The sequence below is a fragment of the Microtus pennsylvanicus genome, chromosome 11, assembly GCF_037038515.1.
Source record: "Microtus pennsylvanicus isolate mMicPen1 chromosome 11, mMicPen1.hap1, whole genome shotgun sequence".
NCBI lineage: Eukaryota > Metazoa > Chordata > Mammalia > Rodentia > Cricetidae > Microtus > Microtus pennsylvanicus.
Window position 1 is genome coordinate 87,473,486 of NC_134589.1, and position 13,772 is coordinate 87,487,257.

At 52.2% G+C, this 13,772-nt stretch overlaps 1 protein-coding gene across 1 annotated transcript in view; it reads right to left on the reverse strand.

Moving 5' to 3' along the window:
- Stk10 (serine/threonine kinase 10) overlaps nt 1-13,726 on the reverse strand; it is a 94,424-nt gene extending 80,698 nt beyond the window's left edge. Inside the window, exon 1 of the mRNA XM_075941364.1 lies at nt 13,459-13,726. Within this exon, the coding sequence (XP_075797479.1) occupies nt 13,459-13,614 (156 nt within the window). The 5' untranslated portion in view covers nt 13,615-13,726. The remainder of the gene's footprint in view (nt 1-13,458) is intronic.
- Nucleotides 13,727-13,772: the final 46 nt, after the last annotated feature.

The following is a 13,772-nucleotide window of genomic DNA, read 5'->3' on the forward strand; positions in this document are numbered from 1 at the left end:
CGGACAGGTGCGCAGGAGGGTGGCTAAGCAGACAGGTGCGCAGGAGGGTGGCTAAGCAGACAGGTGGGCACGAGGGTGGCTAAGCAGACAGGTGGGCACGAGGGTGGCTAAGCAGACAGGTGGGCACGAGGGTGGCTAAGCAGACAGGTGGGCAGGAGGGTGGCTAAGCAGACAGGTGGGCACGAGGGTGGCTAAGCAGACAGGTGGGAAGGAGGGTGGCTAAGCGGACAGGTAGGTGAGTGGATGAGGAGGAGGAAGGGTGTGTCTTCATTCCCTACAGAAAAATGAGACGGTCCATTTAAGACCAGAAAGTGACAAGAGTCCATGTCTTCCTGGCTCTCCATTCGTCCTGTTCTAGTTTTGGAAGATGGCACCCATTTGCCCGAGAGGAGCCAAAGCCCCTGGCTGTGCCAGGACATACACAGTTAACCAGTCCTGCCAAGCAGAGAACCACTTCCCGATCAGTAAGTGCCCTGCCAAGCTTTAACTCAGTGACAAACGAGGCGGCCAAGTTTCAGAAGTGACACTTGAGGACAGCAAAGATTCGGCGGCACAGAAGCAGAGGAGTGACAGGCCCACAGACGCACATTTAACACTGCCTCGGAAGAGAGGCCTGGTGGGCCATCCTGGCACAGCCAGGAAATGCTAAGCCTCCGAGCCTTTTTGGCTCAGGACCAAACCCAAACAGGATCGGCCTCAAAGATACCAAGCCGTGGCCTTGGCCGAGGAGCAAAGCAACCCGTCCAACTTGGCCACGCATGTGGGAACCTTTGGATCCCAGCTTTTCAAACATGGCAAGGAGTCCAGCCCCAAGGTATCATTGATAATGGAGGGGAAGGGGGCATGGGCTCTGCCGCTCCCATCTTTGCCAGGCTGCCTCCTGCCTGAAGGAAGAATGTACTTTATAAAACATCTCATCTGATCCCTATAACTCAGCGATTCTTCGACTCACCCATCCCGTCCAGACCTCTCGGAGATACAGTCTGTGCATCACTGTTTTTTTTTTTTTATCAACAGTTCTTTCCATGTTATTTTCTATTATGCTAAAAAATAACTTGTACATGAAAAAAATTCAAAAATAGAATGGCACAAAAAGGAAAATCAAAATAACAGCATCTCAGAGATGCTGCTCACTGCATCCTGTGTGATTGCTTCTACGCAGTCCTCCACAGCACCGCGTCCCAGGCTGACAGAGCCCCTGTGTGCCTCACTCACTACCTTTCTCCAGTGTCATCCCAACAGCGGCTAGCTAGTCTACGGGACAGTGGCCAGACTCTGGACTAGGTCAAGGCTGGCACCCAGCCATGATTTCCTGTCGCCTTGGAAGGTCAGTGGGGCCCTGGAGGAGAAATCCTTCAGAAGGAGACCAAGACTCGGAGCAAAGGCAAGGAGGGTGACATGCCCAGGACAAACAGGGCAGCATGCCGGTGCAGAGCGGCCACCATGTCAGAAGCACACTCCAGCCTGAACAGCAAGCAGCACCCACTAAAAAGGCCTAGAGTGGGTTTGGGATCCCAGAAAAGGCAATCTAGAGCTATCCAGAAAGGAAAACAGAAACAAGCAAGACCCAACACTGGTTCCTCTTCCAGGATAGTCGAGGTGCCTCTGATACTCAGGGTGGCCTCTGTCACCCTAGATTCTCCCAGCATGGGGCAGCCACAGAGCTAGAGCCCTGGAAAGCCTACAGAAAGAAGTCTTGCATCCCTAAGGCTCTGGTGGCCTTCTGGTCTGGGTTGTTCATTACACTGCGGACAGAAACTAGGGCCTCACGCACACCCCGGCTCCAGGGTGGCCTTCTTTATCTCCATTAAATCGCGTTTATCTCCACACCACAGAGAGCAGTAAACACACGCTGACCCCGGGAACCTTCTAGCCAGAGCAGTTTTAGCACAAGGGAGAACAATTCACGAGGGACTTTCAGGGAATGTCCCTGTCACTCCCCAGGATTGCACAGTCTTCTGAAGTCTAGGTCCAGACTCAGGAGAAATCCTTCAGGAAGAGACCAAGATGCAGAGCAAAGGTAAGAAAACTCCCGAGGAGGCAGAGGCAGGCGGATCTCTGTGAGTTCGAGACCAGCCTGGTCAACAAGAGCTAGTTCCAGGACAGGCTCCAAAACCACAGAGAAACCCTGTCTCGAAACACCACAAAAAAAAAAAAAAAGAAAGAAAACTCCCGAGGACAAACAGGGTGGCGTGTCGGTGCAGAAGGACCACCACATCAGAACACACCAGCCTAGACAGCAGTACCCACGTTCAAAGGCCCAGCATGGGCAGCAAGAGTTGCCAACCTGGCTTTCTCAATGCTGGCAGCAGCTGCCAGACCGGTCCCATTGCTCCACAAGAGGCAAGTCCTGCTCTAATTTAGAGTTCACAGCTCAAAGAACTGAGGCTGAAGGGCTATGAAAATGGCTCAGCAGTTCAGAACATGCACTGCTCTTGCAGGGTCGCAAGTTCAATTCCCAGGCTCACAGCCACCTGTGATTCCAGGTCCTGGGGATTCGGGGTCCTCGTCTGGCCTCCTCCAGCACGTGCGCTCACAGGCGCACACGCGTGCGTGCACGCACACATATGTACACACTTAAAATGTAATAAAAATGTAGGGGCTAGAGAGATTGTTTGGTGATTAGGAGCATTTGTTGCTCTTGCAGAGAACCCGGGTTCAGTTCCCAGCACCCACTTAGTGGTTTCACAATCACTCATAATCCCAGTTCCAGAGGGTCTAACAGGCATGCAGGTGGTACATATACAGGCAAGCCGGCAAAACATTCATACATATAAAGTAAATAAATAAGACTAAAAGATGTTTTAAATAATAATTGAAGTCAATCTTAAACAAACAGAGACTGGGTGAGGTGGCTTATACAAGGTCACAAACACAGCAAGGGTAGGGGAAAGGCAAGAGCTGAATCCTGAATCCAGTCTCTGTGTGGCATCTGTTCTTTCATTCACTGTAGTTGCTACCTGAGCATCACTCGTGTGTGTGTGTGTGTGTGTGTGTGTGTGTGTGTGTGTGTGTGTGTGTGTGTGTTAGAAACATTTCAAGCCTCTCTACAAACGACTCTGAGATACACTAGTGACATCAGCCACCATGGCCAGTCCGCTGATCTTCAGGCAGAGATGTCATTCCTTGTCCAACTGTGTCCTGTCCAGTTAACTACTCTCTCTCCAGCCAACCGCTCTGCCCAGGGGCTTTACACCTACTGGGGAGGGCGAAAGGCCATAGGAAACGTCCAAGGGAGCCTGGTGTGGCTCTGAATTCCCAAGGGGAGAGCCCTGACTGAGGTGAGAAGGGCACACAGTGCTGGCCACTCTGAGGAACAGTGAGTTGAAACCCAGGATGGGAGGAACTGGCGGAGCACCCATGCCTGCTGCAGTAACAGGGGAACCCCCTGCAAGGGTCCGTGTGCTTCAGTAAACTTCCTGGAGGCCGGAAGTCCACCATCTCCTCCACCTTCATCTCCTCTGTCAGGCCCAACAGAGTTAACCCTGTAGTCACCAGCTCAAAGCCCCACCTCTCCACCTCCCCCTTGTTCTGGCCATGATAAGGAGCTGTTGGCTTAAACAAAAGAACCACCAAGCTATGGAGGAAGGGAAAAGAAAAAGCGCAACAAGGGGAAGCAGAAGCGAAAAGGGAAGGGAGAGAGCAGAAGTGGGAGGGGCCTGTGGAGGGAGGGCAGGAGGCCCCTTGGGGTGTATCTCCCCATGACAGGTCCTGCCTCTCAGCCACCCCACCCACCCACTAGGGCCCAGGAGGGTGACAGAACCTTCCTCATCTTCTGCCCTCAGAGGCCCCAGCCACTTCCTCTACCATCCTGCCCATCACCACTTCCTCTGCAGTGGAGGCCACCAGCAACATACACTTGAGCAGACTCCGAAAGAAAGTCATGTTTCTAGACACCGAACCCACGAGGCCATGAGGAGACATCACAGGGAAGCCACCTTCTCTAACACAACCTTTGGTTTTCCCTTCTGGTCTCTGTAGGTGAAAGGGACAGGATTAAGTACCAGTCCTGCTATGGAAAGGCTGTGTGACACTAAAAAAGTCACTGGACATCTCTGGGCCTCTGCCCCAGCATGTATACAATGAGGGGATTAGCCCCTGCTTTTCTGAAGGAGAAGAAAAGAAAAAATGGAGGAGAGTAACAACTAAGTAGTAGCCAACCCTCCCAAGGAGACCTGCAGGGCTTGATGCCCACAAGAGGTCAGAAAACTACTCTAGAGCTGGCACTGGCTTGAGCTCTCCTAGTGTCCCAGAGGCTGGCAACTGACCACACAGGCTGTCACACTTCATCCTGCAAGGGCCTGGTCTAGTTACATCGTTCTAGACCTGCTGCCTTTGCAGTGTGTGCAAAGCAGAGAGAGGAGAGCCATGTTCTCAGCCTCACACCTCCCAGGACGAGCAGAGCCCACTACTCACCCCAGCTCCCGCACCATCTTCAATCCCTGGCAGAAGTCCCAGCCACACCCCAAATCCCCACCTCACCCTCTCTGCTCTCCTTTCTCCTCCCCTGATTTTGGGTCCCACCACACTTCCAGTGGGAATTCCCCCACCCCATCGGGCTGCTCCGGTCTCCATACAGGGGCCAGTCTGGCGCAGCCTTCATTCTTCCTGGGCAACCACAGTTGAGACACAAGGCCCTGGCTGCATCCTCAAGCAAGTCATTGTCCTTCTCTTCTTGTCCCCTTTCTCCCACCCACACGGGTCCTTTCTGACATAATGGAGGCTGATTCAAAAACTGGTGAGAGAAAGGACATTATTTAAGATTAAAACTGCCATACGGAACTTCCTCAGTTTGTCAGTCAAGGCCCTCTTGACTCAGTTCCGGCTAGGATCTGAAAGTCTACATCCCCCTCAAAAATCTGTATGTGGAAATCCTAACCCCAAGATGACAGACAGCCTTAGAAGATGGGGCCTTTGACATGGTGATTATGTTATAAGAACGGACGTTTGTGAATAGGAAGAATCTGGATAGGAGAAGCAGACCCAAGGGCATTGAGCAGATCCTTACCAAACACTAAGTCCATGAGAGCTTTGATCATGGCTCCCAGCAGTGAGATCGTCTGCATTGTATACAGCTACCATATACGGCTTGCATACCAACAGACTAGCAGATAGAACCTTGCCGGGACAGCACCCTGGTATGCCCAGCTCACACATTCAAGCCCACCAACCACTGGGCAGAGAAGAGGAGACAAGGGCAGGGTGGACCAGAGATGAAGGGACACAGGGCCAGGCCAGCTCTGTGGTGCTCAACACGGAGAGTACCGGACACCAGAAATCAGTGGGCCCGCCCCGACGTGTACTTGCGCACAGGGACTTCAGAAGAAAACGAAATGTCTCTCTGATGACATTTGTCAGATGCTAAAATGACACTGTACTACACAGTAACTCTTTCTAGCAGCCCTGAGCAGCTCCTGGGGTCTGTGGGACATTTCCGGGCCCAACAGCCAGGTTCCCCTGCTCCTACAGATGTGGCCCTTCAAGAACACAAACTAGAAGCTGTCGGCAATGAGACGCTTCCAGAGGAGCTGCACCACTGGTCTTCCAGGAGCGATTTCCTGGTTTCAAATGCTGAGGTTGAGTGGCACTGGGCTTAACCTAGGGGAAGTCACACAAACCCACTCTCGGACAACCAAGCTCAAAAGCTGGGAGTGGGCAACCTGGGTGCCCGTGCTTACTCACTTACCTGACCGGCGTCCTTCTCTCTGCCTCCTCATTACCACCTGGCTGCCCTGCCCTTCGGCAGCTTCCACTCACCATGGCTCTCCGTTGGTCCCTGTACAAGCTCTTGATGGGCAGCCCTCAGCCTACAGTGACTGCCCTCCCGCCCCCCCCCTGCTGTCTTCTGAGCGCCTACTCAGACCTCCCGCTGCACTTTGGTGCCCTAACTCTCCTGACAGCTCTGAGGGTGGCTATCTTATCAGCTCTACTCACACACGGGCTAAAGCCACTTACTCCTCTCACCACACAGTTGCTAAGTGGGGCAGCCAAGATTTGAATGTTCATCTCCCCCATGTCAAGGTTCAATTTTTTTTCTTACGTAACACAAGGAGGTGACAGATGCAGCAAGCCCTCCACATCTGTGGCTTCCACATCCAACCTGGGGTTAAAAACTTTGGGGGGGAGGGTAACTGCATCTGTACTGAACAAACTTCTTTCTGGTCCTTGTCCCCAGTGATGGACACAGTGCAGTGACTCACCACGGCAACTTCAGTGCTGCAGGCTTAAAAGTTATCCCAAGATGATGGGGAGCGGGTGGGAGGCTGTGTCAATACTGTTCCCACTTCATAGGACAAAACTGAGCACACTCGGGTGCAGGTGTCCAAGGGGGGTTCTGGGACCAATTCCCCCGGACGGTGGAGGCGACTCTCCTGCCAGCTGAACTACATACAGCTACGACCCTCTGATTAGTTGGAGGGCTCTGCCTCCTTTCTCATACCCCAGAGCAGGGGCCAGTGTTGAGGATAATCTTGGTGGCCACAACTTAGGTGGAGGTTTACTGGCATCTGGAGGAGAGTGGACACAAGCTGGGGATGCTGAGGACATCTACAAGGCATAGGGCAAGCCCACAACTGTGAACTGAAGTTCTCAGGAGACGGGAGGGGGGCAGAGGGAATAGCAGGAAGAGGAGGAGGGAGGGGCAGGTTATGCCTGTGTTAACGATACAAGGCCAAACAACTAAACTTGAAGATTAGGGAGAATTAAAATGTTGCAGACAAAAGAAGAATTATCGTGGGCTATTTCGTGTCCCTTTGAGAAACTATCCACTGCCCATCCCTGTTCAGACCTAACATCCCTGCAACTACCAAAGCCAAGAACGTCCTCAGAAAGCACCGGAAGGCCACAGCAGAGTTCTCTGTTTTGTCGTGGCCCTCCTAACCCTCGGCCCCACCTACACATCGATTATGACTTACTTTGTTCTGCGACTAATAAAAACCTCACGTGACCCACTTCCACAGTGAAACACAGTACATGGGAAACCTGGGTCTGCGTTCTGGGACCGGCACTCGTATGTGGTCCCAGGACTGACTCATCTCCTCTGAAGTGAGAACAGTGTTTTTGTGTTGACAGTAAAGACTAACCTGGACACCAATGTCAACAGTGTCCGGGGCCCAGGGACCACAGCTGAGCTGCAGGCGCCACAGCCTTTCTGCCTTGTTCCTAGGAAAGTGGCAGGGTCAAGACCTTTGCAGAAGCAGCACCCAGAGTGTCAACAATCTTACACAATCCTGGCACTGTCCCGAGGGCACCAGGAGGAAAGCTATTCCTCGCTGTGGACACCTCCTCTGCACTGTGGGCGCCTCCTCACAGACAGCTGAGGCGCAGCGGAAGTCACTGGCTTGGGAAACAAATGGGGCCACTATGGGACATAGATTCTACTGCCCTCCACAGCTGCTGCCCTAAGGTGCCCGCAGAGGCTGGCCCTGGGGGTTTCTTCCTCACCTAGGTAACCTCAAGGGATGGGGACTGTGTGAGGCTAGTGTTTCTTTCATCCAGCTGTACTCACACCTACCGTGGCTTATTCTGAGGAGACTGGAAGATGTCCTGTGTGACAGGAGATGACCAAGGCCAGCAGCGATGCAAAAGGATTAGCAGTAGCAGCCCCTTGCCTGGTGCCCTCCAGGGACAGGGTACTCTGACAAGTAAGGAATGGCTTCACAATAGCTTGGATTAGAGTTTAAAAATACTAGGCTGAGAGGAAACAAGGTTACAGCCTAGGGGCAGGATCTCTTTCCGGTGTAGGAGTCGAAGAGGAGTAGGGGAGGAGGAGGAAGAGGAGGAGGAAGAGGAGGAGGATGCAGGAGGCCCTGCTACAGCCCCAGGGGAGCCAGGCGGAAACCCAGGCTTTCCAACTCTGAGGAGCAGCAAGGGGAAAGAAGGGAAGGCCTGGCCTGGAGGGGTGGAGGCCTTCAGCACTGCCTGCCTGGCTCTGCCTAGCCCGGCAAAAACAGCTCCCAAAGCCAGCAGAACTGAGGGCACCTGAGGTCTGGGCACAGCTGCCAAAGGCCCCTCACTCTCTGGGGAGCCGCAAAGACTCTGGGGTTGGCTGTTAGCAAGAGAAGGCAGCGAAGGGCCTTCCACAAATTTAACTCATTGTATTTCCAAAAGCACCCTCAAGTCAGGCATACCCTCTGACCCATTCATTCCTACCTGGGAATCTGGCCTAAAAATGCATTTAAAACATAGAATTCTCCAAACAAGCTGCTCACCAACCTAGTCAGCTCTGCTATAACGTTAACTTTGAAAAGTGCCATTTTGTTGCAAGGCCTTTGACACTCCAGAGAACAATTTTATCCTAATGCTAACTAGGTCAACCTGGCTTAAGTGTCAGGCAAAAAAAAAAAAAAAAAAAATGGCAGATGACAGTAGTTCAGAGCAAACCAAAGGAGTGCAAAATGCATGAGGACACCTCCAAACACACTGTGGGCCAGACAACCCCAACCCCCAACTATCCCCAAGCTGTGCCCTCCTGCATCTCCTGCTTACTGTCATTGATTTCCTACCCACACCAGGTCAGCCTGCACAGATCTGGGCCTCTGAGGGTGTGCGTCTTACTTCACAGAATATGCAGAGTGCCCACTACAAACCTGACATGACAAGAACCGACCAAGTTTGTTAGTTTAAAAATGAAATGAAGAAGCCAGGCAGTGGTGGTGCACGCCTTTAATCCCAGCACTCAGGAGGAAGACAAGCTGATAGATCTCTGTGAGTTCAAGGCCAGCCTGGTCTACAGAGTGAGTTTCAGGACAGCCAGGACTACAAGAAACCCTGCCTCAATATAAACAAACAATAAATACATAATATGAAAAAGACAGCCATACACAATGCCCCATGTCTGTATTACCAGCCACATAAGGGCTGGGGAAGGAAGATTGCTTGAGGCCAGGAAGGAATCTGGGGCCAGTCTTAGAAGCACAGCAAGACCCTCTTTCAAAAAACTAAAAAGGGACACAAAAGTACAGGCTAAGGGACCAGATCAGTGTAGGATGTTTGCCTCGTGTGCACACCTGGACCCAGCACTGAAGGCTATAAACACAGTGATCTATGGGACTTAAGGTGACTTTACCTTTTTTTAGATCTTCTACTCCCCCTCCCACCATCTTGATTTTACAAATTAACCTGTTTGCTTGTTTGGTTGGTTGGTTGGTTTGGCTTTTCCAGACATGCTTTCTCCATATAGCCCTTGCTGTGCTGGAACTCTCTCTGTAGACCAGGCTGGCCTCAAACTCAGAGATCCGCCTGCCTCTGCCTTTCCAATGCTGGGATTAAAGGTGTGCATCACCATGACCGAGTACAAATTAACATCTTAGAAGCTTAAAGACAAACGCTCAAAGCCAGAGCAATCTCCAAAAAGCAAAGAAACAACCTCAACCACTAGCCTGTCCCTTTCAGTCCTACACTCAGCGGCCCTCGAAGGACAGAACACAGGATTAGTTGGCGGCACTCAGCATCAGTCTCTGCTGAGGGCAGAGCTTTCCACTGCAGAGACTAAACACTTCCTCTCCTCCCTACCCCACCTTAGAGGAGATGATTGCCCACGGTAAGAACTCTGAAAATGTGCCACCCATATGCCTTGTTTTGAATTCGAGCAATGAACTAGAAATGACTTTCTTTCAGAACCAATTTTCTATCACAGGAATGTGATAACAATGGCCTTGACCTAAACCAGCTCTCCCTTTGTCTCCTGAGGCTGATCAGAAAGTTGAGGGGGAAAGGGGCTCCCCGTCTTGGAGACATCGGATGCTACCACTCTCACGAGTGCATGAGAATCCTCTCCTCACCATGCTGAGGAACGGAGCCTCCCAAGACTTCGCAGGCTAGGGAAGCCCCAAGAAGGTCCCTACCGTGGAGGCTATGGACAGAAGCTCTGTTCTTTAGAGGGTGGGGTGGGAATGGACATCTTTCCCCTCCCATAGCCGGCTGCTTTCCCAGTGCCATGCCAACCGCAATAGCTGGTCCCAGCCATTTAACCAAGATGGAATTTCTGTCTAATACTGCCTCAGAGACGGGGGCCAAAGAACCAGGAAGTGATAGAGGTCATGGCCCTGGATTAGAAGGTTTTAGTTAAAAAAAAAAAAAGGCCGGGTGGTGGTGGTGCACGCCTTTAATCCCAGCACTTGGGAGGCAGAGGCAGGCGGATCTCTGTGAGTTCAAGACCAGCCTGGTCTACAAGAGCTAGTTCCAGGACCGGCTCCAAAACCACAGTCTCGAAAAAGCAAAAAAAAAAAAAAAAAGGCCTATATCAGTGCTCTGGGAAAGGCCAAGGCCAAGGAAGCAGCAGCTCCTCTGGACAGGCAGGCTGGTGACGGGGCACTGTGACCAGGGAATGGCTCCCTGAGTTGAATATCAAGGAAAAAGTATTCAAGTAAGGGTCTAGTCCCTTCCACCCTCTGGAATCTAGCAATCACACATACATAAACTTTAGTTCTGCATGTCATACACTAAGGTCATGGAGACAACACAGACATGTGTCACTCAATAATGGGGACACGTTCTGACAAATGCCTCATCGGGTGATTTCACCAACGCAGGAGGTACAGCGTGTGCTTACACAATCCTCACACATGCGCAGGGCATGGCTTCCTTTCCCTGGGCTCCACGGTGTGTCTATGTGGACATCACACCCACATGGTAATAGTATAGCCTATTGTATCCAGGCTATACTAAACAAAACAGCACAATCAAGAGCTCCATCAGTAAGGGCTTGTCACACAAGAAAGACCCTGTGTTCAGATCCCAACACCCACACGAAAAGGTCAGTGTGGGAATCCAGTCCCAAGGCTGGGGAGGCAGAGGCAGGAGGATCTGTGGGGCTGCTGACCAGCCAATCTAGCTAAATTAGTGGGTTCCAGATTCAGTAAAGACCCTGTCTCAAGAAATACAGTGGAGGTCGATTCAGGAAGAAACCCAGTGTCCATCTCTATCCTCTATACACAAGTGCACACATGTTCATGAACACCTGCGCATATGTGGGCGCGTGCACACACACACACACACACCAAAAAAAAAAAACAAATCCTAAACACAACATGAAATGATAGATATCAAGAGACAGGGCAAACTAGAGACAGGCCAGGTTCTGCCAGCCTTGCAGGACACTTTGGAGGAACTTTTCGAAGTTGAAGTAGGAAGTATACTTTGGAGAAAGCACATCACATAGGAGGTACACAACAGTGACCTGTTATTCTCATCAAGTACCTGGCGCGGTAAGCCATTTCTATATGCATGAGGCGCAGGTTTGCTATGTCAGCATCACCTCAAGCACGGGAGGAGTGTTTTGCATGCCAGCTATGGCACTGGGCAACTGGAGGGTTTCAGCGCCTTGAGTGTCATGCATGGGGTTATCTATGCAACCAATCATTGACCCTGACAAACTATCCAGGTATGATGACCAGATGCCCGTCTCAGTCTCCCTTCCCCTTGTCTTGCCACAAAGTCATCTCCCAGCTTTGGGAACCAGGGTCACGCCTCAAAGGGGTTTATATGCTCTGGAGACCCTGGGAGCGACAAAACGCTGAGTAATCGCAGAGTCCCTTAGTGGGAACTGCCTGACAACTGTGGAGTTTTCCCCAGCAAGCAGAAATGACATGGGAAACTCTTAATCTCTGGAAAGCAAAGTTTGCATTTGAGTTTAAATAAAAATGAGTCATATAAAGCCAGAACAGGACCCTTGGGGACAAAGGGCAAGCTAGAGACAGATGAGGTTCCACCAGCATGGCAGGACACATTACCAGGAAACTTTAGAAAGTTCAAGAGTGCTTTAAAGTAATGATAGAGAATATCGCATAGTAGGTACACAAGAAGGTGACTGAAAGTCTCTAAGAGACAAAAAAAAAAAAAAAAAAAAACATGGTGAACCCAGAGCATGCACCAAAAACCAGCTGAACATCAGAGACTGTGAGTCAGGTGGGGGCTGACCCAAGTCAGCAGCCCTGACAGTGCACAGGACACCTCTGCAGGAGCAGACAAGAGAGAGAGCTGAGAAGCTGGGGACCATTTCCTAATGCCACTAGGAAGCCACAATGTAGCAGAAGAGAGAACGTGAGCACAGAGGTAAGGGTGGGATGGCCTGGTAACCCTCAAACCAGGGCAAATCCCTTAGCCAAAGGGCAGCAAATTCATTCAGCTGGAATGCCAGATGACCTCTGCCTGACTCCCCCCCCACCAGGGAACTTTGCTCTAGTAGGGGTTCCTCAGCTCTGACAGGAAGTGCAGTTCAGAGGAGGTCTCCATGGGTCTGACTGGCCTCCCAACTGCCACTGCTCCAAGCCTCTGGGGAACTCGGAAGTGCTGAGTGAGGCCTGAGAGTCTTGGTTTCTTTCTTTTTGTTTTGTTTTTGTTTTCTCGAGACAGGGTTTCTCTGTGTAGCCCTGGCTGTCCTGGAACTCCCTCTGTAGACCAGGCTGGTCTCAAACTCAGAGATCTGCCTGCCTCTTCTGTGATTAAAGATGTGTGCCACCACACCCAGCTGCGAGTCTTAGCTTCTAAACAGCCTCTCAACAATGCTAATGCACCTCTCCTAGGGCGCACACATCTGCGATGAGGCTCTAGCCAACCAATTCAAGTCAAAGTGAGCAAGCCTCAACGTGGGGAGCTGGAGAAGCCCTTTCTGGAGTCCAGCATCCTGAAAGGGCAATGCTAGTGTCAGTGAGCACTCTAACTACAGAAGCCCCAAGGACAGTGACTTACAGCTTAGGTGGGCAGCTAACAGCAGCTGGACTATGGGACTCTCCCAATAAAAGTAGGGGATGCTAGCCTGCAGTGGCCAAGCCTACAGAACAAGCTACTCCAGAGACGGAGGCACGCTGATCTCAAGTTGGGAGACCAGCCTGAGAAACATAACAAGACTCCATCATGGGGTCTGGGGCGGGGAGTACCTTAAACAACCCAGGCACTCAGAACTTGCTCAGAGGACCAAACCCCAGGAGCTGTCCTCTGCACACGTGTCTAAAAGGAATCATCCCTGCCCCACCCACTCCTCCGCACAGACTCTGCCCTGTCTTCCTCCAGGGGAGAGGTAACTGCAGACAGACAGGGAGCCTCCGGTGACTCAGGAGTCCAGAAGCCAAATCTGTGCCCTGCAGCTGCAGTCACAGGACCCTGTCCTCGCCTTCCGTTGAGCCCTCCAGCCGCAGCCTGTTCTCGCTCACTCCAGGGTCCCTCTGTCCACCCTGAGTGTCTGTCTTAGGCTCATCTTCAGGAGTGTCCCTAACTCCCAACCCTCCCAGGTACAGTCCTGAGCCTTAACATTCCCATAACATTGGTGTAGTCCCGCTTTAAAAGATGTGCCACCATCACCGTGTTCCCGGGGGCGCCTCGGGTAGCCCCCTTGGGATGCTGAGGTCCTACAAACGTCCCTTTGTGTCCAGTGCGGGGCACACAGGAAGTGCTCAGAAGCAGCTGCGCGGGGGTCAGGGGTTCTCAGGGCCCGGCAGGCGCAGTCAACGAGACCCTCACCTTGTAGACTTTGCCGAAGGCGCCATCGCCCAGCTCGCCCACAATCTCCCACACGTCGTTGGGGTCCAGGTCCCGGCGAACGTGCTCATATTCACGGGACTTTCTCTTCTCGAAGGTGGATAAGCGCAAGATGCGGCGGAAATTGGCGAAAGCCATGCTGGGTCCGGAGCGCGGCGGGAGAACTTGCGGCTTCTCAGAGCCGCCCTCCCCGCAGCGCAGCGCCGGCCGAGTGCGTCCACCGCTGCCGGGAGCTGCCGGAACCGCGGCCCGCCCCGCCCCGCCGCGCCCCGCCCCCTCCTGGACCCGCCCGCAGG